This window comes from Peromyscus californicus, unplaced genomic scaffold (genome assembly GCF_007827085.1).
Source record: "Peromyscus californicus insignis strain IS unplaced genomic scaffold, ASM782708v3 Scaffold_17__1_contigs__length_78620276, whole genome shotgun sequence".
Taxonomy (NCBI): domain Eukaryota; kingdom Metazoa; phylum Chordata; class Mammalia; order Rodentia; family Cricetidae; genus Peromyscus; species Peromyscus californicus.
Genome location: NW_026294469.1, coordinates 63858102 through 63885722, shown reverse-complemented (window position 1 = coordinate 63885722; position 27621 = coordinate 63858102). Strand labels below are relative to the sequence as shown.

Here is a 27621-nt window from a genome sequence, read left to right as displayed (position 1 = left end):
TAAAGACAGACACCTGAGAGGTAGATACGCACATGTGCACTCTTCGTGAAATTATATATCCATGCTTGGAGGACAATGTAACTATTAAATATCTTCCCAAATGTAACCCACACAAGGATACTCCGTGAATCATGCTAGCTACTTAAGAAATAGTTATGGACCCCAATGAATCAGAAATCACCACATAGCAATAAAAAAATAAGCGAAACTGTTTTTGGAGAGAGCAGGAAGTAGTCGGACATAAAAAAATATTTACATATCCTAGAGAGTGAAGTTAAAATAGTGATGAGGCCAGGCAGTGGTGGCATGTCTTTAATCCCAGCATTTGGGAGGCAGAGGCCAGGCCAGCCTGGTCTACAAAGCGAGTTCCAGGGCTACACAGAGAAACCCTGCCTCGAAAGACAAACAAACAAACAAGATGAAATATCCATTTTTGCTATAACAATGACAAATATTAGTAATTGTCATGCTCAAAGTTACGAAAGCACAGAGTATCATTCCATGGGTCACCCGTGGAAACACATGACAATACACAGATGTACAAATTGTATCATTTTTCTGGAAAGCAATTTGGCAGCCTGTACTGAATCTTGAAAATAGATAGACATCCTCTGATGGCGAGAATCAGTAAAATTCCAGTTTTAAAACTCTATCCAAAATAAGCCAGACATGATGGCATACACCTGTCACCTAGATCTTCCAGTTTGTTTATATGGTGTATTACATTGACAGATTTTCGTGTGGTCACCTAGATCTTAAGAGGTGGATGGAGACAGGGGATCATAGCAAGTCTCAACTATGCAGGGAGTTTGAGGCCATCCTGTCTCAAAAAAACTAATGACCAAAAAGACGAAAATTGTAACTAAGTGTGAGATGATTATTTACAAGTTGCTCATTGATTACAAATTGATAAGGAACACTGGAAATGATAAAAATGAACAATGTAATAAAAGTTAAATATATTTTAGGACATCTACAATATAGGCCAGGCAGCTATTAAACTTGGAGATATTAGAAGGATGGATAACGTTATAAAAAATGTTAACAAATATTCAGTAAGAATACAGTATTGTATTAAGGAAATCATGAACTCAATTCTATTAAGCATGGGCATTTAACACACGTGCAGAGAGAATACGACTGTTAGAGCAAAACACGCGGAAAACAGATGGAACAAACTGTGAGGGCAAAGCCCGTGTAAATATGGTCCACGTCCAAAGGGAGTCACCGCCAGTGGATCGTTCTTACCACAGTTCGCTAAACTGAACTTTCTCACCTTTACTACTTAAAAAAGACTCACGATGGGTGTGGTGCCATGCCTATAAATCCCAGTGCTTCGGAGGATGGGGGCAAGAGGACCATGAGTTTGAGGACAACCTGGGCTACTCAGTGGATCAAAAAAGAACAATAAAAATAACAGAGACTGAATGCCCCCACGTACACTTACCAGATCAATATTTTGCATTATGTCTTGAAATGAAGGATGAGTTCGGAATTGCTCAAAGAGGTCCCGTTTGTAGAGCAAGGCATATACCAAGTTTGGGTTGTGGTGAAGAGAATTTGTCAGGCAGGAGTTGATGATCTCCAACATCATTCGGATTACTTCTTCAATGACACTGAGGTCCTGTGCCTTAGGAAGAAAGGAAACCCCAAGAGGGAGTCAGTGTTTGTTCCACACCACAAAGTAATCGGAATACAAGTGACCACTGACAATTTTAACAGCACTGGAAAGACTATGCAGGAACGCCCTTCAAGATGTTGTCAAGAATTTCAGAATTAGGTTCATCAGTTACTAAAAGATGGGAGTTAAATTTGTTTAAGCTCAGTATGGGATAATTGGAATTTCAGATAAGAAATTAAACACAAGCGAATCTAGAGGAAAATCTGCAGTCTACTTAGCTCCCACCTTGAGATCCTTATTGCATAAATCATTAGACTGCCACAGCGTAGCCCAGTGCCGAAGCCTGACCCGCTCCCAGGAGAGGACTTCCATCAGGGCCCGACCTCAGTGTTCTGCCCTGCCATGGCGGCTTTATATTACAGATACATGGCCTGTGATTTTGTCCGTTTCCTCAGAGTTCACAGTTGTAATGTTTGTCCCCACTGTCAGTTTGACTGCATTGGAAACCACCCAGGAAACACATCTACACACGTCTTTGAAGGAGTTTCCAGAGGTAAACTGAGGTTTACCCCTGAATGTGGGTGGCAGAGTCGCATCCCCTGGGGCCCGAGATTGAGTAAAAAGGGAAAAGGAGAAAGATAAGCTGAGTCCCAGCCTTCTTTGCTCCCCACCTGAGGCTACAATGGGACTGACCCCCATGCTCTGCCACCCCGCTTCCTCTCAACTGTGTTCCTCTCAACTGTGAGTCACAACAGACTCTTCTTTCCTTAGATTCTTTTCTTTTTTTTTTTGGAGGGGGAGGGAGGAGAAAGTTGTGCGGAAGTTTGGGATGAGAATGATAACTAAGACTTTTGAAATCTGTGGAATGACTGTAAGACAGCAAAACTCAAAGTAAGCAACCAGCAAGGCTCTGGCTCAGCCGCCTCCTAGCTCCCTCCCGGCAGGGAGCCCGGGCATGCCCGTACTACCTTCTCTGAGGCTCTCCTGTGCTGTGCCACCAACCACTGACCTCCCAGACGCCCCTGCCCGGCAGCTCCTTGGCCAATCTGTTCCCTACCTAAAACGCTTGATCTGTTTGGGGTGCATTGAGAAATACTGACCTCGCCGGGCGGTGGTGGCGCACGCCTTTAATCCCAGCACTCGGGAGGCAGAGCCAGGCGGATCTCTGTGAGTTCGAGGCCAGCCTGGGCTACCAAGTGAGTTCCAGGAAAAGGCGCAAAGCTACACAGAGAAACCCTGTCTCAAAAAACAAAACAAAAAAAAAACAAAAAAAAAAAAAAAAAGAAATACTGACCTCATTTTGGGCACAGCTATGTATTTTAAACGCCTTCTTGTTATAAGCCTAAGCTTGTGTTTTCAGAACAAAGGGGGAACCAGCCTCCAACTTCATAAGTGATGAAGGATAACATTTGTCAGAAGGTCCTTTTAGCTGTTCTGCCCTCCTACTTAGAAGAGGAATGAGTTTCAGAATTCTTTTCTTTTTCTTTCTTTCTTTCTTTCTTTCTTTCTTTCTTTCTTTCTTTCTTTCTCTCTCTCTCTCTCTCTCTCTCTCTCTCTCTCTCTCTCTCTCTCTCTCTCTTTCTTTTTTTGGTTTTTCAAGACAGGGTTTCTCTGTGTAGTTTTGGTGCTTGTCCTGGATCTCTCTGTAGACCACGCTGGCCTCGAACTCACAGAGATCCGCTTGGCTCTGCCTCCCAAGTGCTGGGATTAAAGGCATTTGCGACCACCACCCAGCTCGTTTCAGAATTTTCTGAGGTCATTTTAGAAAAACTTAGCCCGAGATGGTGGTGGGGGTGTACACCTTTAACCCCAGCACTCGGGAGGTAGAAGCAGTTGGATCTCTATGAGTTCTAGGCCAGCATGGTCTATGGAGTGAGTTCCAGGACAGCCAGGGCTACATAGACATGTGTCACGGAAAAACAAAAACAAACCAAAAACCCAAACCCAACCCCCCGAAACCCCAAACATACCCACCCACCCCCTCAAAAAGAAAAGAAAAACCCAGTCTGATAGTTAATTATTTCAGAAGCATGTCAAGATGCTAGATTATTTCTGCATTTTATGGTAATGAATATTTTACACATCAATTTAGTTCAGTGTAAGTTCTGATATATTTAATTCACATTTCCATTCTATGTGCCGATAGCTTAGTTTATTCCCAATGTTTAAGTAATTTGCTGAAACAATCAGGACTTGTTCACTTAAACTCAAGCTAAAACACAAGTCAGGGAAGTATAAAGTAGAAGCTTTAAGACTTTAAAATCAATAAGCACGCCCTGCATTAGGTGTTTTAAAAGACAGGGTTTCAAGTAGCCCAGGCTGGCCTTGAACCCTGAGGCCAGCCTTGCCTCTCTGCTTCTTCCTCTCAGATGCCGGGCCTACAGGTGTGCATCACTATGCTGGTGTGTACCCATGTTTACTGTGACCAACCTCAACAAAAGGATCTTTCAGAATTATATGAACTTTCTCACATTTAAAGGAGTTACTAGGTATTCTATTTAACTTTTCTGATACTGTTTCTGAGGTAACTTCCCTTTTTTTCTCTATTAGGGTCCCTCTATTACATAGTTTTGGCTGGCATGGAATTTGCAATGGAGCCCAGGCTGTCTTGGAATGTATAGAGATCCACCTGCGTCCAAGTGCTGAGGTTAAAGGAGATGCCGCCACACCTGTTCTCTGGTAAGTTCTGATGCTATCCTTTAACATATTACACTTAACTGCATATATATAAAGTGGCAAGAAAAAAGTTTCTATCATTATTTAGATTAACTGGAAATACGGTTTGGGGAAATAGAGTAAAGATATTTTACATGATGTCAAATTTTGCTGGACGGTAAGGCAGTTTGGGTTGTGAGTTGATAAGGAAACAAAAATAAATTATTATAATTTAGAAGTTTAAGCTTAACTTAGGATGAGTCACTGACTATAACTTTCCATCAATATCTCTATTAACATACAACATTGTAAATAATTTACAGTATTAAAATGTCAATATAAAGTTGACTCTAAATCACAGCACATGAGATAAGGTCAGTTTTCTTCTTGATCACAGCCTGGGTGAAATTCTAAATATTTAACTAGTATGCACCATTAGTCCTATTGGATGGAGGTTGCACAGAACTCTGGCAGCCCTTAGACTGCACCAGCTGGATTCCAATTATAGTTATTCCCATAAGGGCTCTGAAAGGTACCAATTCTTGAGAAATAAATGAGGTTGCTTTGAAGTCAGGTATCTACATTGATTGATTTTAATTATGACCCTAAAATTGTACCAAGAACTGCTATATACATCATTTTACTCAAATTGGTAATTCTTCAGCTCAGTCATGATCCTAAAGTATGCTTTGGAACTGCTGGGCACTAAGGTTGGCAGCTACTTCGGTGCTAGACCCCGCTCTCTCATGTCCATCCCAATGGTCAACCAGCCTATTCTTGAAGACGCAACACATAGCTCTGGCCACTAGTCCATTGCCATTTTAAATGGCGGTCGTTCTTTGCTAACCACTTTAATTATCCTTCAGGACACAGCCAGAGTGCCTACTGTGTTGTTTCCTGGAAACTACTCTGTGGGTCTGTGCATCCCCGCTGGAAGATCAACTGTAGCTTCCAGGCACCAAGCAGATCATGAGATAATCATGTACGCCAGGGGAATTCAGATTTGCTAAAAACAAAGATACCAAACATTTGGTTAATTCTACTTTCCAAGAAACACCATCCCAATAAATACAATCTGCAGCTTCATTTGAATCTTCAAGTTGCCACTTTGACTGAATTCTGAGGCAGGTGCCCATAGGACATGACAGGAAATCAATAAAATTCTTCTTCTTTCATTTTAAAAAGCATTATTAGGCAATAACCACTACTTGTAAAAGGATGAAAAATTAGCATGAAATTAATTGGAGTGCTTCTTTTTAATGACAGTACCACCCAAATCCCAGCACTTACTTTAGACAGAGCTAAAAGGTTATTTAACCATGCTTTTCTGCACTTCCTGACTTTTTAAAAGTGGTGCTGAGGGTTGAACCCCAGGCCTTGAGCATGCTATGCACGAAAGAGCTGTACCGCTGCACTAACCCCTCAGTCTCCTAGTAGATAGTGTTTGCGTGAAGCTCCAACTCAGTAGCATTTGTAAAGTCCTTAAAACTGTGTGATGTGGGGTCGAGTAGGGGGACCCCAAGAGAAGTAGTACCTGACTTCTTTCCAAAGTGGGAACTTGTAGACTTTGAAGTACTTAAAAAAGCCAGGCGGTGGTGGCGCACACCTTTAATCCCAGCACTCAGGAGGCAGAGGCAGGCGGATCTCTGTGAGTTTGAGGCCAGCCTGGTCTACAGAGCGAGATCCAGGACAGGCACAAAAATACACAGAGAAACCCTGTCTCAAAAAACCAAAAAAAAAAAAAAAAAAAAAAAAAAAGAAAAAGTACTTAAAAAAAGGATCATTTTTACTTTATCTATTACTACTAAATGAAAAAAATAAAAAGGCAAAGAACTCAGAAATCACATTTCTTTTTTTTTTTGGTTTTTCGAGACAGGGTTTCTCTGTGTAGCTTTGCGCCTTTCCTGGGACTCACTTGGTAGCCCAGGCTGGCCTCAAACTCACAGAGATCCGCCTGGCTCTGCCTCCCGAGTGCTGGGATTAAAGGCGTGCGCCACCACTGCCCGGCAGAAATCACATTTCTTAATCTTCTTTTCCAAGACAGGGTTTCTCTGTGTGGTCCTGGCTGCCCTGTAACTGTCTCTCTGCAGACCAAGCTGGCCTCAAACTCAAGAGTGTTGGGATTTAGATGTAGGTTACCATGGCAGCTTGACCACCAGTCCCACAGCCAGCTCAAACTGTATCTCTGGCAAAGCTGATTTTGAGAGACTAGGGGGAACATGGTTATTTTTAAAAAATATCATTTTTATAAAGGTTATCTTATTCTACAGTGTAAATCAGTTTTCTGGATACGATCCCCCAAAGGACCAGTCAAAATTTAATGCAAGTATGCGGCTCTAGAGATGGCTCAGTGGTTAAAAGCACTTGCTGTTTTCAAAGAGGACCTGGGTTCAGGTCTGAGGACCCCATGGAGGCTCACAGTCATCTGTAACGCCAGTTCTAGGAATCTGATGCCCTCTTCTGACTTGTGGGCACCAGACATGCATTCAGGCAAACACTCATACATTAAAAAAAAAAAATCTTACAATCAAATAATAAAAGTAAATTTTGGCTCATTTAAGACTAAGAAAGATATCTGGGTGTGCTTGCACAAGCTTTTAATTCCAGCACTCAGGAGACGGAGGCAGGTGGATTTCTGTGAGTTCGAGGCCAACCTGGTCTAACTACATAGTGAGTTCCAGGCCAGTCAAGTTCCAGACTCTACCTCAGAAAAACAAACATAAAACAAAATACTACTCAGGGCAGAGGTAGGAAGACCTTATGATCTAGGCTACTCGAAGCTACAGGGGAAATCCCTATTTCAAAAGGAAGAGTCCTTGTGATAGCTCATGGGTAGAGCAACCAAGTCTCCAGAGGAACAAAAATGGGCGCCTTTTGGATTCACGTCTGCTTTTCTTAGTATATGCAGATGCATGGCAGAATGGAGCCCAGACCAAGTCAGCAAGTCAAGTGTGTGTGTGTGTGTGTGTGTGTGTGTGTGTGTGTGTGTGTGTGTGTGTCTGATCCAACAATCCCTGATTGTCTGTACATATAGGGATGAAAACCCAACAACTCTATGTTAAGTAGTAACTCAAGATCGATGGATAAGTCGGCAGTTGGGGGAATATTTTACCCAGTTAACAACACTCAGAGTTGCCTCTCATTTTATAAACTTCCTTTTCCTTTTAAGAGGGAATTTATACAGTTTCAAATCATTTATTTTTAGTTTCCTTAAGAGAAGCATATGTATCTTGTTTGTATTAGTTTTGGGGGGATTCCAAGAAAGTTGTCTAAATTTCCTGCATTTTCAGCAGAAAATAAAACCTTCAACAAAATTAATGGGACTCTGCCAAAGGCGGGGAGGAGAGGAAATGCAGAGGCACGGCTCCCTGGCCTTCAAAGGCAATCTTTTGGTGATAGACCCTCGTTATCTTTAGGTTGTTAATTCATTGGCACACACACTGAAAAGCTTGGGGACCACGTTATTTCTAGCCAGAACTGGATCTGTCCCAAAACATCCGCTTGTGATACAAAGAACTGGCCTTATATTACACACAAATTATAGCCCAGGAATGAATCCCTGGACCAAAGGAGACAACAGGTAACTTTAATAAAGTAGGGGAAGCAGGTGGAGTGGAAGCTGGGCTCTGGCGCTCTGCTCTGGGACGGGAATGTAAAATCCTGTGGTCTTCCTCACCTTTCTTGGACACAGTCTGAATGTGGCCCACAGGCCTCAGCTAGAGCCGTGGGAGCCGTGATTTACATCACACTGTTGTCTTGGCACCTGTGGCAGGGCGGCAAGGTAATTGTGGCCACTAGGGGACATTGGTTAAGTTAACATAGTTTTCCATAACTGGCGGATGGCCAGACAATTCATAAAAAAAAGGAATGTTCTGATCAAGGCCCAGCTGTCTGCCGACTGGGCTCCTGCAGCGTGAGCTGGAGACGGGGCTGTTCGGGACCAGAACGCAGCCTGGGGCGGCTTTGCCCTGACTGTCAGCTGCAGTGGGTCCTCTGCCCGTCAGGCTCCAGCAGCCCTGAGTGCCATTCAGAGCAGAGCTGGCCACCTTCCCCGGGCTTCTGCCAGCAGTGGAGACGGCACCAACGCCAGAGTCTGACGATTTGAATGTTCGCCTTCAGAATCAGCCGTCATTTCCATCCCAGAAACACCCTCCACACCTGTAATAACTAAAATCTTGAGTAAACCCCAGCAAAACAACGCCCTGGGAAGATGTGCCTTGTTCTAAGACAAAAACAAACAAACAAACAAACACCGCCCCCCCTCCCCCTTTAAGCTTTGACTTCTGGAGCCACGGGCTCACTCTGACCGCCGCCGTAATAAGGAGTGCTGAGTCAGCTGACTTAAGTTATTTGCAAAAACAAGTGCTTTGTGTGAGTTTAAAAAAAAAAATCTCTTCTCACTCGTCTCAGCCTCCACAAAAAAATGCAAAAATTACTCAATCCGGAAAGCAAATTCCCTTAGAGTTACCAAAAAACAAGATTTACACACACACAAAATTCCTCAGAGTGACCTCACAACAACCCAATTAAAACTTTGGTTTTGATTCCTCCACCATGTCGAATGCGGCCTCTGGTGGCTTTGAGGACAGAACCCCAGTGACCTGTGAGAGTGCCAGGGCAACCACTCTCTGACTCAGTGGTGCTGAGGATGATGATACGTGGGGCTGCTGGCAGCACGGGGCACATCACTCTCTTGGGCTTCAGTTTCTTCCAAGGGGCTCTGTGAGGGGAAGGGGTGTGGTGGGAGAGGGCACACCGGGGACATGGACTTGGGTTCCTGCTTAGGATGTGGAATGCGGCAAGGAATGCCTCTCCCACTCTCTGATCAGAAAAGCCAGATAACTTGCATAATCTGAAGTCTTACACCCATCAGGGAGGATTGTGTAAGTCAACCAAATAAAATGATTCGCATGGAGGGCCTCACTCCTGTAAGGAGAGATGCAGACTAGTTAGTACCTTCTCACCTGGGCTGGTGCAGAATGGAACTCAGCCCAGCTATGCATGGTGGCCAGGGTGAGCTGGAAGGTCAGGACCCCAGATGCAGGGAGGTGGTGCCCATCCTCTAGTGCTAGGCAAGAGCTGGGGCAGCAAATCCTCCAGGCCAAGAGCACACAGGCAAACTTCCATTGCTTCCAGGGAGAAGCAGGGACCCACCCACTCAGGCTTGGATTTGAGGGAGGACACTTTCTCTTATCACCAGGACACGAGCCAATATCCATTTATGCTGGTAGAGGAATAGAAGCCAACAAAACAAAAGAACACCCTCAGCGCTGGGATCTGAGGCAGGAAAGCAAGTGTGTTCAATACCCTATATTCCCGAGAGAGAGAGAGAGAGAGAGAGAGAGAGAGAGAGAGAGAGAGAGAGAGGGGGAGGGAGGGAGGGAGGGAGGGAGGGTGGGTGGGTGGGAGGGAGGGAGCGGGAGGGAGGGAGGGGGAGAGAGAGAGAGAGAGAGAGAGAGAGAGAGAGAGAGAGAGAGAGAGAGAGAGAGAGAGAGAGCGAGCTGTTACCATTGGGGAAAAGAAAAAAAAACCCCATTGCTAAGACTCAGGTGCACAGAGGGACTCAACACTTAAGGCTAGTAAAGGCATCTTTCTTCCAAGTCCACTGCAGGGACAGTTGAAAGAAGACACTGAAAAAATGCTGACTCCCTAGTCCAGCATTGTCCCAGCATAAAGAAACCGTTGGGAGAATCTGAAGCAGGTGGCACACTGCAGATGGAGCCAAATCCCAGCAGAGGTGTACCCACTTAAAAACAGACAACAGCCAGCATCCAAACATAAGTTATGAGACGCATGACGTCCATCACAGTGTGTGTAAGTACAATGAAGTACATGCCTGTAGGCAGCACAGAGTGCTGGAGATGGAGTGCTAATTCAGACACAGAGCCTCCCACGGGCTGCCAATGAGAAGAGGTGTCCGATGGGGTGGAATCTCAGGATGCTGTGGAGACCCTTGGGGTGGGGCTGGCCAGTAGTGGGGGTTCAGCAGAATGAGCATAAGGCTAGAGTTAGGCAGCCAATTTAAATCCCTTGTTTAAGTAGCTATGTGTTCTTAGGTAGTTCATGGGACCTCTGAGCCTCAGCTTTTCCATCTGAAAAATGAGAGTACTACTTGTTTTATTGGAAGTGAAGAGTGAATGAAATATTTGAAACATTTTCACTTTCGCCTGGCAGATAAAAAGGGCCCATGACAGTAGCTATGGTGATGAATGAGTATGTTTTGTGAATAGGCGGAGACCTGCAGGAGCTGCGGGAGAGGGATGAGGAGGGGGAAGGACACGCTCAGAAAGCTCACACCGAGGAGGACAAGGCATGGCTGGGAAACTCAGTTTGGTTAGGACGGTAAATGCAGGGGGCTGCAAGACACGCAACTAGAGCACTCCGGTTGGTCACAGGTCACGCGGAATGGGCTCAGGGCCTGTAGGACCTGCCAGTTGTGACAGCCAAGGGCTACTTATACCCATTCTAGTGGGAGGAAAAGCACTGGGGAACTTGGGTGGTCACAGGAGGGCAGCCCTGGGAGGCCAGGCAGGGCACTGAAAGTGAACTGACATGGAGGTTCAGGGGTGCTGGACTCCAGCACAGCCAGTGTGCAGAGCACTAGATGGAGAGCTGACCACCAGGGCTTGGACTGTGGCTGAAGTTGTGGAGGACATTTCTACTACAGCAACATTCTGGGCAAAGCCACCCCGTGACAAGAAATGGCAGCATAGACAGGCAGGAGAAAGGCAGGCAAGGACCCAGGAAGACTTAATCCATGAGAAAAGTTAGCAAACGCTAAGACTCTGTTTCCTGCGGAAGGGAAAGGTACTGAGTCCAGCCTAATTGAGAAGCAATCAAGCAGAAAAATAAAAACACTACCACAAACCATAAAGGAAAGATTTCTAATCCATTTCCTAAAAAAAGATTTCTAGAATACAAATACTTCAAATGCAAGAAGAATTTAAAATGTCTTCTCCCCATTTTAAACTGTATTTATGTATAGGAGTGTTTTGCCCACATGTATGCCTGTGGGCCACATGCGTGCCTTGTGCCCAAGGAGCTCAGAGGAGGGCACTGGAATCCTAGAACTGGAGTTACAGACTGTTGTGAAGAGCCACATGGGTGCTGGGAATTAAACCTGGGTCCTCTGGAAGGGCAGCCAAGGCTCTTAAGTGTGGCACCTCAAAGAAAAAACAAACAGCCCTGAATGAAAAAGAATTTAATGAAATAGAAGCAGGGAGTCCATACACGAAGGGAGAGCAAGACAAAGAAAAACACAGCATCGTGTCACACAGAGTGAAAAACAGATGAAGGAACCGTAGAAATCACTAAGAAAATGTGACTAGCTCAGAGTCAAGTGTAACTGGTAACGAAGAATTGCAACCAAAGGTGTCTTTAAAGAGAAATGCAGCCTGAGAGGTGGTGTGTGTGGCAGAATGACACACTGACATGCAGGCCCCAAGACCCGAGTTCAAATCATGGATCACATAAGGTGGCAGGAGACAGTGAACTCCTAAGAGCTGTCCTCTGATCTGTCTGCACATGTGTGTGTGTGTGTGTGTGTGTGTGTGTGTGTGTGTGTGTGTGCCCACATGTGTGCACATGCACATACAAATAAATAAACACAATAATGAAAAATTAAAATCCAGTCTCTTTAATTTGTTTTCCCTGTGAGTTCGAGGCCAGCCAGAACTACACAGTGAGACCCTGTCTCAAAGAATTAAAAACGGACAAAGAGAAACGCCCAACTTTTTAATTGTGTGTCTGTGTGTGGATATGTGCATGTGAGTGCAGGTGCCCAAGGAAGCACTAAGTGGAAGTTGTGAGCTCCTGGGAACAGGGTGTGCTCCCTCTCCAGCTCCGCAAAATGCAAAACTGTATAGTCATTCATAAACAGTAAAATTAGATAATAAACAAAATAAACCCAAAGAAAGCATGATGGGAGAAATAATAATAAAAAGCTAAGTGAACAGATTAGAAAATTAAAGTAGCATATTTGTTTTTGCTAACTGCAAACAAAAACAGACACTAACATGTAACCAGAGAGATGAGAAAGCAAACACATGACTTTCACGAGGGATGTTTGCAGCTTCCTAGCCTGGGGACAGCCACCTTCCCAATGTGTTCCCAGGGTTCTTCCTCTGGGAGCAGGAGAGATGGGAGAGCTCTGGTGTTCCCTCTTCCTGTAAGGCCACAGCCCTACTGGATGAGGGCACCTCCCTTATGATCCCTTTTCATCCTAATTACCTCATTAAGGCCAGTATTCAAACACAGGCACAGTGGCCAGGGCTTCAGCATTTGCAGTTTGGGGAAACACAATCAAGATGGAGATCACAGAACAGGACTAAAAGGAGCCGTCCAATCTGGTGTGGGAGGCAAGCTGGACCTCTCTGAAGAACTCTTGCCAAGAAAGACAGATCTGTCTCATTGATGCAAGTCTTTAGTAAAAATGTCCATTTCCAGCAAGTATGAGGAAGAGAGAACAGATTAAGAGGGGGCCAATAGGAGATAAAAAAACAACCAACAAAACACGCTTAGAATGCGGGGGAGTCTTCACGATTGGCTGGGCTTCTGCACTATGATAATGGCTGGGAACGAAAAGGGAAGTGGATTGCTCTAATTTAAAATCTTAGGAGACGTAACGACCAAATGTGCGAATTTTAATTCTAATTTTAACACATTGCCAACAGCCATTTCTGAGAATTCAGGAGAAATATGATTATGCTACATGAGATTATGCCTTGGGAATATTACTGCTTTTGTTCGATATGATAATAGTGTGTGGTAGTTTGTATGAAAATGGCCCCATAGGCTCATAGGGACTGGCACTTCTGGGAGGTGTGGTGTTGTTGGAGGAGGTGTGGTGTTGCTGGGGGAGATGTGGTGTTGTTGGAGGAGGTGTGGCCTTGTTAGAAGTGTGGCCTTGTTGGAAGAGGTGTGGAGGTGTGGAGTTGTGGAGGTGTTGAGGTGTGGAGGTGTGGAGGTGTTGAGGTGTGGAGGTGTGCCACCGGGGTAGGTTTTGAGGTCTCAGCTCATTTTCCTCCTGCTGCCTGTGGATCGATGTAGAACTCAGCTACCTCTCCAGCACCACATTTGCCTGCACTCTGCCATGATGATAACTGACTAAACCTCTGAAATGTAATCCAGCACCAAGTAAATGTTTTCTTTTTTAAGGGTTGCCGTGGTTATGGTATCTTTTTGCAGCAATAGAAACCCTAATTAAGACATGGTGTGAGATTATAAAAGAAAATGACATTATTTTTGGATATGTGTATCCAAGTATGAAAAGATAAAATTTCAGGATTTACTATAAAATACTTTAGCCAAAAAAAAAGTAAAAATTTATATAGAGGCTATATAAGACTATAGAAAACCGGGCGGTGGTTGGTGCACGCCTTTAATCCCAGCACTCGGAAGGCAGAGGCAGGTGGATCTCTGTGAGTTCGAAGCCAGCCTGGTCTACAGAGTGAGTTCCAGGAAAGGTGCAAAGCTACACACAGAAACCCTGTCTTGAAAAACTAAAAACAAAACAAAACAAAACAAAAACAACAAAAAACTATAGAAGCATTTAAAAAAATAGTTCATTTATTTATGTTTATGTGTATGGGTGTTTTGCCTGCATGTATGTATGTGTAGAATATACATGTGTGGTATCCTTGGAGGCCAAGAAGGTGTTGGCTCCCCTAGAACTGGAGTTATGGATGGTTGTGAACCACCATGTGGGTGCTGGGAATTGAACCTAGATCCTCTGAAAGAGCAGCCAATGCTCTTAACCGTTGAACCAAGAACAGTTTTTTGTTGTTATTTATTTATTAATGTGGATATTTATTAATGTGGGCATGAACATGCCATGGTGTGAGCATTTAGACCAGAGGTCAAATTCGAGGCATTCTCTCCTTCCACCACGTGGATCCTGAATTTAGGTGTCAGGCTTGGCCACGAGCACCCTAAACTTAACTTAAGAAAGAACCATATTGTTCTTTCTTAAAACAGAAACATAATTATGACTTCAAAATATGGTAAAGTTCATTCAAAAGTAAAAGTAAAACCAATGCCATTACACTCAATATAGCATAGGCAGATTAGATTCCACTTCACTGCCTGGTTCTGTTTCTCTCATGTAGCCCAGTGTGGCCTTGAACTCACAGAGATCCAGGTGGATCTCTGCCTCCTGAGCTATAGGATTAAAGGTGTGTTCCACCACTGCCTGACCTCTATGTCTAATTTAATGGCTGGCTTTGTCCTCCGATCCCCAAGTGAGCTTTTTTGGGGTACACAATATATCACCACAGGGATGTACCGACACCGTGGGAAAAATGCAGAATCATTGGCTAAGAGCATTGGGTACTTTTCCAGAGGACCTGAGTTTGAATCCCACTGTTCATTTTGGGCAGTTTATAACTCTAGCCTCTAGGTCTAGTTCCAGGGGTCTGACATCTCTGACCTCTAGCGCACACACACACACACACACACACACACACACACAACTGGCATAATAAAATCTTTTAAAAATGCAGAATGGACACAAATACTAATTAAGGAAATGTTTAAGAGCAAAACATTAAGATACATTCAGCTTTTTGAGTAAAAAATGTGCATTAAAATTCTGAGCTCTTAACCTGAGAACTTTAAAATCTTAAATATTATTGTTACAATAAATAGTTAATTTCTTAGAAATAAGTTAAAAAATACTCCAAGTCTAATGCTGTGACCCTAACTGATGCAGGTGACCCTAACTGAAGACAGCCTGACTCAGACCCTGCTGCATTATACCCATATTCCACTGTGATGATCAAAAGCTGTGGTTACAGTCGCCTAATAAGCAGGACCAACACCCACACTTTTGTCCAGGTAAATACTAATACCCATAATTCAGTCAAGGTCAGTGGCAATGGAGGTGACTCAGTCTGTACCTACAATTAGAGCAAGGGCTCAATCATGTTGCCATGGGAACTGTCTACTGCCCAGCAATTACCATTCAAAAACTTCAGGAGGTGGCCCTGTACTAAATTTGCAATTCATTTCTTAGGGCAGAAATTGATTCAAAAGCAGTCTGAAGATCTTTATGTTAACAAAGAACATTTACAACAGCAAGTGTCAAGATAGTCCCAGTACCAATGTGAGTGGGTTTATAATTCCTAAACCTCCAAGGCACGCAAAGAACATACAAAATCCATTTCAACTATTGTTGTTTGTGATTATATGCTTAAAAATTCAAAATCTTCATACACTGTACTGTCTTTATGCTCATATGCTATGAAATGGAGCGGGGGAGATGCAGCCTAAACCAGGTCAGACTTCAGATGGCTCAACTTAGAATGCTACATTGTAATCGTCACATCCTGAGTCAGGACTGTCTAGCATTGTACTAACTGGGGACAACTGTGTGTGTGTGTGTGTGTGTGTGTGTGTGTGTGTGTGTGTGTGTGTGTGTGTGTGTGTGTGTGTGGTTGGGCAGATAGCTACTTTTATTTCCTGGGAAGAAGTTTTTAGAAATTATCAATAAATAAAAGACTAAAATTAAAATAAAAAGCAAACAAACTGTTGTATAACATAAAGCAATCCTTTTGAGGCAGAGAAAGAGCTGATTTGATGTAGAACAAGGCTATTTCAGGAGTGTCCTCAGTAATGGTTTACTTGTACAGAGGAATGTGATCCCCATCTCTTCCTTTGTTGTATGCACCTCTTTTGAGTGTATGTTTGTGCACATACACGGAGGCCAGAAATCATGTTGGCTGCCCTCTACTGCTCTACATCTTGTTTTTTTGAGGCAGGGTCTCTTGAAGAACCTGGAGCTAGCATATTCAGCTAGGCTTGTGGCCAGTGAGCTCCAGAACCTACTGTCTGCCTCTCCAGTAATCTTACAGGCATGTGTTACCATGCCTAGGCCTTTCTGTGGGTGCTGGGGAGCCAAACTTAGGGCTTTCCTAGTATGCATCAACAGCCCGTGGCCTCAGTCCCCCCTAATGCAGCTCTTAGCTTACCTGGGTTGTTTTGGGGATAAGGAAAAGATTGTGTTATGGGGAAGAAAATAACCACACGGAAAACACTGTGGTAACAAGTGTGCTGTAAGGGAAAGCTTCCAAGTTCTTGTATCCATGGCCACCAGGTTCACTTGGTGGCACTTCTCAAAGCACAGTGACCTTGACAGGAAGTAATATAACAATGATGTTTTCTATAGTGTGTCAAGCCTTCCAACAACGTTTGCTTCTTTCTGTCGCTTATTACTAGAATGCATTGAACCGCTGGTCACATCATGGCTTCTGCTGGGATTAGAGTGACAAGAAAACTTTCTTCCTGGACCTACCCATGCTGATGCCTTGAGGACTGACTGGGTTAAACAGGCACTCGGGACAGGGCTTGGCCTTTGGTAAGAGTAACAGTGTGTGTTCACAGCCATGCCCTAGTGAGATGACAGGAATGCTGGACCAGGAGTCCAAGGACTTCTCTGAAGTGAACAACTCCTTTAACCTCTGAGGAAACTGACTTTCGTTAAGTAGAAATGCAGTGCCTGTCCATACTGCCAAGTTACAGGGTTGTCTGGTTTAAAAAATGACTCGGGAACTGTAAGTTCGTTAAGTAGAAATGCAGTGCCTGTCCATACTGCCAAGTTACAGGGTTGTCTGGTTTAAAAAATGACTCGGGAACTGTAAGTGCTATGGAAATGCACGCCAATGAAAATGGACTTTTTGGATGGGTGTGGTCGTACATGCTTGTCATTCCAACACTGAAGAGGCTGAGGCAGGAGCAGGATGACTTTGGGTTTCAGTAAGTCTGGACTACACCTTGTTTCAGCAAAATAAAACAAACAAACAAACAAAACCCCCACCCCACTACAACATTTGCTCTTTGTGTCTGACTTTCTGGTCTTTGACCATTAAGAAAAAGAAAAGAAACTAGCATCAGGTAAAAGGAAGTGTTCATAATTCTCTGGTCAGCTGTCCATAAGTTTGTAAATGAGGAAGAGGCAGTTTCAGGTTTCTATTTAGTGAGAGGCAAACCGTGCTTTCCCGGAGACCCAGAGTTAGAGGTGGTAGATGGCACACTACCTCACGCTATCTCAAACGCACACATTGCATCGTTCCTGCCCAGCAAGGCACAGGATGACAGGAAGTCTTTTTCATAATGAGTGTCATTCATTTAACTTTGGCAAGGACCTAAATATGCACAGAAACAATTATAGAAAAAACTGCTTTTACCAACAAAGCCAGTGAGGGCTGGGAAGCTGGCAAGGCTCTGGGTTTGATTCTGAAAACAAAGTGCTTGCCACGCAAGCAGATGGACCCGCGTTTGATCTTAGAGCACACACCAAGGGAGGAGAGAACTGGCTCACAAGGTTGCCCTTTCACCTCCACGTCACACCATGGCACAGGTGTGCCCCCCCCCCAAACCCTGAGTTGGGTGTGGTGGTGTGTGCTCGTCATCCCAGCACTGGAGAAGTAGTCACAGGCAGATCCCTGGGGGGTCACTAGCTGGCAGCCTGCCTAGTCTAAGGAATGACACTCGAGGCTGACCTTGGGTCCCCACATGAACATGTGCACACATGCGCCCCCCCTCAACAAACTAACCATCAGCTAAAATATCCCTAAATATATATAGTCAGTGGCACAACACTTGCCCAGTGTAATAAGCAAGGCTCTGGGGTTTAATTCTGCACTTTGGATTTCCTGAGACATGGCATTAGGAGTTAGGTGATGGCAGTAAAAAACCATTTTAGGAACTCACCGCACACTCAAGCAACGATGCCTCTCTAAGCAAGCATTCTGGGAAGCAGGGTTTTCCTGCACATCTGATTAATATGTAAGAAATGTGTTATGACATTATTTGGACTAACCTGCTGATTATTACCCAGAAGTCCCAGCTATCTCTAACTCTGGTGTGTTAAGCCAAATTAAAGAATGATTATAACCTCAGTGGCTTCAATTTTAAGTCTATTAAAATTTGTGTAAATTGTATGAGAAATTAGACATGTTGAGCCAAAAGAAGAAGAAAACCAAAAGGCAGACAAGAGCGCAGAAGGAAATCCGCAGTGTATTAACCGCACATGTAACGTGACAGGTGCAATCTGCCTGAGACAAAACCTTTCAAGGCAGGTGCCAGCTAAACATGCCATGCAGCCCTTAAGAGCTTCGATGACTTGGACACTGGAAGAGCATGTGCCCAGGATGCTGTCTGTGCCTCTCTGTCATCTGGCCTTGGTAGAGCTCAGTGTCATCTGGAAGTTTGATTAAGAATTCCAGATCACCAGGCTAAGTGATAGGTTTATTCATTTCTCCCAATGGTGACCATCATGATGTTCCCAGATGACACACGTCATCCACTTAACAAATAAGGAATGTTTTTATGAAAAGTGGAACTCAAGAGTCCTATGGGGGGAGTTGTGAATTGTGGGACATGATATAAAGGCAGAGAAAAGGGAGGGTACACAGATGTGGTGTAGAGAGAGGCCTGCATGAAGGAGCATAGGAAATGTCCCATTCATGGCTGCAATACTTCATCAGCTACACATCCTCAGAGCCCTCCAGCTGAATGACATTCCAGAAGGAGAAAATACCTGAAGCTGGAACACAAATTCATCAGCAGTTTGTGCCAATCTCTCCCCAAATACCAAAAACCAACTATGGCTTTTAGAGTGAGACCAACAGGCCTCTTCCTACAAGCCAGGACTCTGGGAATTATGGATGAAGTGAAATTTGAAAATGATTCCAAATATTTATGACCTATGAGGGTCTGCCTCTAAATTCTCATATTTCTTTCCCTTAAACTTAAAAAAATTTCATCAATGTAATAAATGAGCACAGTTTAAAATTCAAGAAAACCAGTGTACAAACAGAAACAAAGTACCTCATGTACCAGCTCCCTTTCTCAGCACCGGTACCAAGGACAAGCACTGGGCCAGCGAGGCTCTCCTCTAGCACTGGTACCAAGGACAAGCACTGGGCCAGCGAGGCTCTCCTCTAGCACTGGTACCAAGGACAAGCACTGGGCCAGCGAGGCTCTCCTCCAACACGTGCCTTCTCGTTCTGAAATAACATACTGCTATATCTGAATTTTTAACTTTTTAATCTTTGACTTTTTACTTTCGAGAATCCAGAATCTGCTTCTCTTAAAGTAATTCAGAATCGCTTAAGTTTTTGCTAATTCACTAAACTGCAAATAGCATTTTCTAAACCCTTGACTATAGGAAACCTTAGGGAGACACGCACTCCTGTAGGTTACAAAGTTGACAGAAGCGAACCTAAGATTTAGCTGGGACTGAGACTGAGACTATGCTGCACACTTACGACGCCGCTTTGAGACAACGGCAGTCAACCAATTCCCCTTGCAATGTCTATCGCAGACAGAGGGAGGGAACCACAATTTCTTAGGCTTTATTTCTGGAGCAAAAATCTAGGTCTGGGAGAGCAGGAGTATGTTCCAGAATGCTCTTGCAGTTCCACTGGGCTTCTCTGAACAGCACACCATGGCCATTCCTTTGACAGATTCTTCTGCAGCTCTCAGAACAGGATGAATTCCAGGTTGCTGGTCCCCCCCTTCTTACTCTTTTCTTTTCTTTCTTTATAAAGAGTACAGCATTCTTAACAGGCAAAGCAGCAATCCTGCAGGCTTTCTCTCTTATTCCTGTGCTATTACATTTAATTTGTGTGCTTTTATAACTTTGTACTTACGCCCACAGGCTTTTGAACAATGGGTGCCCATTCAATAAATCCAAGAAATAAATGACTTGATGACTGTAAGTGCTTTGAACTCATTGGACAGAAGGCTCTACAGAAGTAATATAATAGTCAGGACACCGGGATAAAAGCTTAGGAAAAAACAATGTACAGCTTTTTTGAGTTGGCATACGCGCATGGGCACACATGAAGCTGTCATCCTTTGTTAGACAGCCCTCACGTCCTTCACTGGTGCTCACTTCTCAGAGCCTCTCCCTCCTCCATCTTTTGATAGGAAAATGACTAACGTTTGTGAAGTCCAAACACATCGACTTGCTTTTAAGGAGTATTTTCTCTGAACCACACACAGGCTGATGATCACTGTAAGACACATGTGGAGGCCTGAGGCTGAGGCTGGGTGTCTTCCTCAATCACTCCCCCACCTTATTTTTTTTGAGGCAGGGTCTCTCACTGAACCTGGAGTTCATTGATTTGGCTAGACTGGCTGGCCAGAAAGCCCCAGGGATCCTCCTTTCTACCCCCTCAACACTCTGATTGTAAATACAAGCCACTGTGCCCTGATTTTTTCCAGGTTCTGGGGATCTGAACTCGTGTTCTCGTGTTGTGTGGCTCTTTAGCCATTTCCCTTGCTCCTACAGTATACTTTAAACAAGCTCACCTGCTATAAGTAGTGCCCGTGTAGGAAGTTTCTAGAGCATAGTAAAACAGCAACAACGATGACAATAATGGACGGACAGACACGGTAAGAAAGGTTGAATGGAGGAGTGAGGACAAAACTAGACTTGAACTAAAACAACCATTTCTCAACCTTAGCATTCATTTAGCTGTCAGTGACTACCAGGCAAACACTGCACTCCCACGTTTTAAGTGCCTGGATGCTTAAATCCAACGGGCACGTTTTCATCACCGGGTTATACTCAATCTTCCACTCACAATTGGTTCTTTAAGATATGCTGTCCTAGTTAGGTTTCCATTGCTATCTCAAACCACAACCCAAGCGACTTGGAGAGGAAAGGGCTTATTTTACCTCACATCTATCAGGTTACACTCCACCATGAGGGAAGTCAGGGCAGGAACCTGGAGGCAGGAACTAATGCAGAGGCCACAGAAGACTGCTGCTTACTGGCCTGCCCAGCCTGATTTCATATAGCACCCAGGACCACCACCCAGGGGTGGCATCCCAGGGGTGGCACCGCCCACAGTGAGCTGGGTCCTCCCACATCAGTCAAGAAAATGCACCACAGGCTTCCCTTCTAGCCAGTCTTGTGGGAATATTTTTTTTCAACTGAGGTTCCCTCTTCCAAAGCAACTACCGCTTGTGTCAAGGTGACAAACTCGCCAGCACACAGACCTACCCGTCACCATGTACCATCGCGGGGTCTCCCCAATTCCTTATTAGCACTTTGTTTTCTATCCAGCTGCTAAAGCCTGGACACTCAGAGTCGGGGTGGATCCCCCTTTCCTCTGATGTCACCTTCTCATCACAGCTCAGTGCATCTTAGTTAAGCACGTGCAGCTTAACGTTCTCTGAGGTTGCCACACCCTCATCTCTCACTGGCCTCAACTCTTACCCTTGGAAACCATTTTTCGACAGTATTTTACACAGGTACAGCAAGGCTGATGACTCCACTCCTCAAAATTCCTTCAGTGAGTTCATGCTGAACTGTGGATAATACTCTAACTTCTTATAATGAATGAACCATCATGCTTGGCACAGTCCGGCACCGATCTATGTCTCCAATATGTCTCCAGCCTCTTGAATGTCACTTCCTCCCTATTCTGCTCTAAGACGTACTGGTCAGCTTTCTGCCTCAGGGCCTTTGAACATGTTAAATATAGTATCCTCATTCCTCCCTGGGCCGGCTCGATTGTCTATGTACTCATCTAGCAGGTCTGTTAAATATCAGAGGTATCTATAATATACTTTCTGTCCCTAAGTCTAAATTAGGATTCTCAAACTCCTCTTGGATGATGTCCCTGCTATTTCCCCTAGCTCTACTTATAATTATGTATTTATCTGCTTGCTAAATGAGGCACACTTTTTTTTTTCACTCTCTCTTTGAGGCAGGATTCCTGCATCTGTCCCCTCATCATTGTTTACTAAGTGCTGTGGGAAAAACATGACTTGAATAAATGAATGTTTCAGACGCATGTTTATGGATAATATGCTCTGTCTATTCTACCCAGTTACTGGAAGTCTAATTGAGAAATAACAGAGAAGTAATTAACAGGATTTGTTGCTGTTTTTGAGACAAGATTTCACTATGTAATCCAGGCTATTTGTAAGCTATGGCTGGCCTCAAACTCCTGGTGATCCTCCTGCTTCAGCCTCTAGAGTGCTGGTACTCCAGATGTGAGTCACCATGCCTAGCATTAATACAACTGTTGTGCTTATTTTCAGATGTAGAAATGAAAACACAGTTAGATTAAGCTTTTTTTTTTTTTTTTGGTTTTTCGAGACAGGGTTTCTCTGTGTGTAGCTTTGCGCCTTTCCTGGAACTCACTTTGTAGCCCAGGCTGGCTTTGAACTCACAGAGATCCTCCTGGTTCTGCCTCCCGAGTGCTGGGATTAAAGGTGTGTGCTACCACCGCTCGGCTAGATTAAGCTTTATTGTCTTGTCGCTGTTATGAGAAATAACCAGGTTTCAAACTCAGGAATGTCTAAACCTATTATCTGTTCTTGGAGATTACATATACATACAATGTGATTTATTAGTGATTTATATAAGAATTTAAATGTTTTTTTCCCCCTGAAAGTGGGGGAACATATATATCATTACCCATGCATGCAGAATATAGATTTTCTATAGTCCATTTTTTCATCTTTGTAGTTCCCCTTTGTGAAACTGTAAATTCAAAATCTTTACACAGTTCTCAAAATGTAATAAAAAAATGGAATATGTAATAATGAAACGGATTGCTGTGGGTTCCAGACCAGCATGGACTACATAACAAGGCCTCGTTTCAGAACATAAAACAAAACCCAAACCAAATCGGGAAAACAAATGAAACAAAAAAAAAAAGCAAGACAGAGAGACAGACAGACAGACAGACCTGTGTAGTCCCCTCCCTCCTATTTATTTCCAGGATGGTTCTGAAGCAATTTTGTTAGAAGGAGAATCTGTTACACTCCATTGCTAGTGAGAAAGGCAGGCAGCTCTCCACCGATCTGCACATACTGTGCAAAGGTCCTTTTCGATATTTAAATTGGTAGCAGATCTAGAGGCTTGGAGAGACAGGGATTTTGTGTTTTGTTTTGTTTTCTGAAAAACCACTTCACAGGTGGGTGTGTTCTACACTGGGATGAGTAAGGTCTAAAGCTGTTTCTTTCTGTAAGTCAGAGGCCACAAACTCTCATGTTTCCGGGGTTTGCACCTGGTAATATTCCAATTCTCCCATTATTGGTTATTAGCTATAATGCTTCTCCAAAGAGGAGGGAGTTTCCCTGCCTCTCTTTCGTTACCTCGTGTTACCATCCTCCACGAGGGGCAGGCTGGCTTGGTTTCTTTCAGAGCAAGGTTCGTTGCTGAGACGAACAAAGCTATTTGGTTGGGTTGGTCCCTGTTTTTGTGAGTTCAAAGGATAGAAGTAAAATGACTCACACAGCAATAGATAGGAAGAGACCAAAACCATACAGATCACTCCTATTCAAACCCAAGATCAAAGGCTTTCACTGAATTGCTTTTACTGAATTGCTTTTACTTTACATCTATATGTAGTGTTTTCCAGTGGAAGCTCAGGTTCCAAGGACAGTAGGGGAAACAAAACAGAATATGTCACAATTACCCACCTTTTCTCTTCTGACACAAATATGCATCTTCAAATACCAACCCAAAGCTTGACCGGTACAAATATCACCAGTAAAGACAGTCCGCTGTCCTTTTCACCTCTGTTATTATGATACAGTCTACTAGGAACTGAGCCATTCAGATGTCTGGGTGTTAGCCAACTAGATTTATCTGGTTGTTAGGTTGTTTTGTAATCAGGTGTAGTTCATAAGTTACATCACAGGACAAGAAATATTCAAAGAAATCTAGTTTCATTCTTGTTAGTTTGACCAAATTCCTTTGCTCTTCACAAAATTCTTTTCGTTTGTCCTTCACTGTTTTCCAAATTCCCATGGATATTCCAATCTGAGTAGGAAGCAGAGAGGGCACCTCTCCTGGAGGTGAGTGGGCGAGGGGGCAGGGCTGTCAGACAGGCCAGTGTCCTATCAGCAGCCACAAGAAGCTGGGTGCAGGCTCTGACCAAAGGCCCCTTAAGCACACTCAACAAGCAGCTGTGCTAGTCTCCAAATTGCGAGAAGTAAGTGTCTAGTGTTTAAGTCACTCAATCTGTATGTTGTTAAGACACCCTAAGCCAACAATATAGGCTGAAGACAGACCTTACAGAACATGAGTCACTAAATCACCCATTATGCTTACTGGCTCACTGGAACTGTGTGCAAGGGACCACCACACACTCCTTAGGTCCTTTGGCAAAATAAAAATTTAAGGCCTCAGAAAATACCAGAGAGACTACAGGTTACTCCAATGTAAGAAGATAGCCAAATCTGCCTGTCTTATTGAGTTAAACGGACATGCTAAGTCTATTCACTTAAGCCCTGAAAATACAGTTCTTAAAGAGTAGCTATATTGAAGCAACTGTTATATTAACCAATACATAAAAAAACTGACATAGTCCAATATCAGAATGGACTCTAACAACCATCAAAGCAACAGTTACCTTGCTTTTCTACTTTCCAAAGTAAACCAACTCCCATTATCAAAACCTTCCCATTAGTATCTTAGAAACTCAAGTAATTCATGAATACATTAAGTTGCCAAGGATTTACTTGGAATGCACTGACTTAAATAATGCTGTAAGTCTAGAAGGACTGATGTGTTTCATGGCTCTTCTCCACACTTCTAGGATGATCCTCAAATATTCCTGCAAGGATTCTTCTTGTAAGAATTTTTCAGAAATCCATAAAAAAAAAAGCTAGAACTGAATTCTCAAATACAATTTGTTTTCAGAAATTAAATCAATCAAGGAAAAGATTGAATTTCCACTCACACAATGAGTAAGATTACTGGTTTTTTTGGGTCTTATTTGGAGAAACTAAAATAAAGTGCCATTTCTAAAACATTTGTAGCTTTGACTATAATCAACTGTAATAATAAGATACCAGCTCAAAAAAATTCTTTTCATTTAAGCCTCTTTTGTAATACTGCTTTTTAATAACCCTCATAATAGCCAAATTAAAGGACCCCAACAGAAATCATTCATCCCACATAAAACAAACATTGCCTTTTCTTCTTAGCTTTGTTTTACAAGCTACATTATTTCCAGATGACGCTGGAGGGGACTATGGTTTCAAGAATGAGATGCTTAAGTGGACAGCTGCTTTCTATTTACCATGTAAATCAAGGGTAAATCAAAGAAAACTCCAAATAGTAGGTCTCCCCTCCCCCCCAATTAGGAACAGCGAACTCAGGCAGAAAGGGAGAGAGAGAAGCAAAAGCAATCAGAATCCAAGCAAACAAAATCAAAACGGGGCTTCTTGACCAAATCTAAGGAAACTTGAAGGCGACGCTAGGCAAGGTGTCGTCACAGCAGCTCCACACAGGAGTAGGGAAGAAAACTGTTCTCGCTAGGATGGAAACAAAGGGAAAAAGAAACCGATCAGGTTTTTCCTTTTTGAAAAAATTAATGTACCACACATTAGTGCTGAATTTAATATTCATGGGTTATTTTTTCTGTGCTCTTTAAACTTCCCTTAGAACACTAATTAATCACTGCCATAGTCCATGCAAACATGCCCTATTTCTTTTTAGAAGCCACAGGAAGGAACATAAAAATTATTTAAGTATTTTAAATAATCACTTAAAATCCTTAAAAAAGAGTCATCTACCACATTCCTGCAGAGACATTGGTAAAGCATCCTCTCCAGATGACTAGGGAGACATCCTTCCCCTCAACACCTGCCTCTCCAGAGGGAACCGGTCCTTACACACAAGGTCAGAGCCCACCAACTAAAAGTTCCCAAATAACAATGGAAGCAGATCATCCTCAGAAAAAAGGGGAATTCCCAGTTCCCAGCCAGAACAGCACAACCGTGGAGACTGGCCTTGTGCTGAAGTCAGGTAGAGTTTCTAGGTGGGAAATAACTTTTTATATGATGGTTAAAAACAACTCTATCCACACAGGAAGTGTGGGAATGTAGATGTTTTAAAAAAGAAATATTTTATTATAGTATTAAAACCACCAACCTCACTTCTGAGTGTACACTTGGAGAAAATGAAATTAATACCCTAGAGTTATCAGCACTTTTGCATTCATTGTGGCATGAATGCCAAGGGCCAAGACAGGAAGGCACCTAACCGCCACATGACAGATAAATGGATGATGACTGGGTGGTCGGTACGACAACACGATGTTGCTCAGCATAAAAAGGAGCGCCTGACATTTGGAATAGCACGGGCATAAGCTATGTGAGAATGAGGAAGACAGATACGGTGTGATCTCCTTATGTGTGGAACCTCAAGCTGAACTCACAGGAGGAGACAGAGCAGTCAGCAGATGTTCATCAGAGGGCACAACAAATGAGTTCTACGGATTTACTGTACAGATGTGGACTGTACTTAGGAATAGTGTTAAGTGTACCTAAGATGTACTGAGAGAACTGATCTCAGAAGTTCACCACACACACACACACACACACACACAAAACGGGCAATCATGTGAGGTGATGAATATGCTAATTAGCTTGTTATGGTAAACATTTTACAGTGTCTATTAAACTATGCCCTGTTTATAAATGAGAAGGAATGAGAAAAAGTGATAACTACCAGAAAATCAGTGGTCTACAGGCTATAGGCAGTATTTGGCAGAAAAGGATATCGTATCGTTTAAGCAACTCTTCAAGAACAGAGTAATTACAATGGGGAAAACAAGTTTAGGATGCAAAACCTTGGTAGACACTGACTAAGCAAAGTGATCTAGGGAGACATGAGCAGCCAGGAGCATCAGCACTGTGCCCTCCCACACGCTGCTGGAGAGCACTCTCCCCGTGGAGGCCCAGCATTAGGACAACCATAAGAAAACAGCCCATGCAAACTGAGGGACAGTCTCCAAGTAACTCTCGGTAGCTCAGCAGTACCAAGTGCAGAAGGACAAGAAATACCACAGAGACGTTACGGAGACACGACAAACAACTCAATGTGGGACCTGAGAGAAGGATGAAGGCGCAAATGTTGTGTTTTAGTCATTCCTTAGTTCTGAGAAGTTTCACATGCTCATTGAGATATTAACAAAAGGGGAAACGGAGAAGTATAAGGAGAAACTCTTAAACAAAACACTTTGGTCAAGCCATTGGGAGCCAGGAGAGAAAAAAAGTCATTCATCTGTGTGCTGTCAAACATTCCAAGATCTACACCTATAAAAGAATGCGACCCTTTCTCCTACCCTGTCAGACTTCTCAGAGCTAACCATTTTAATTTGAAACATGAATTTTCAAACATGTATGTGTAAGCCAATATAAAGTTAAAGGATTTATATAATATAGATATTTTCATATAAATCTCTATAAAGATTAAAATCTCATTTTAAAAAGCTGCAGAATAATGCAACGGATTAGTTATACTCTAATGAGTGTTTTTTTTTTTTTTTTTAAATTTCATCTTGGAGGGCATGAGATGGTACACAAAG

General features: G+C 43.3%; 1 protein-coding gene across 8 annotated transcripts in view; it reads right to left on the bottom strand.

Annotated features, from left to right (window-relative positions):
- The window catches only part of Dym (dymeclin), a 305354-nt gene that overhangs the window by 69440 nt on the left and 208293 nt on the right, over positions 1-27621 (bottom strand). For all 8 annotated transcript variants that reach the window (XM_052742555.1, XM_052742554.1, XM_052742561.1 and 5 more), the window contains one exon: positions 1448-1630. In XM_052742555.1, the coding sequence (XP_052598515.1) occupies positions 1448-1630 (183 nt within the window). The remainder of the gene's footprint in view (positions 1-1447; positions 1631-27621) is intronic.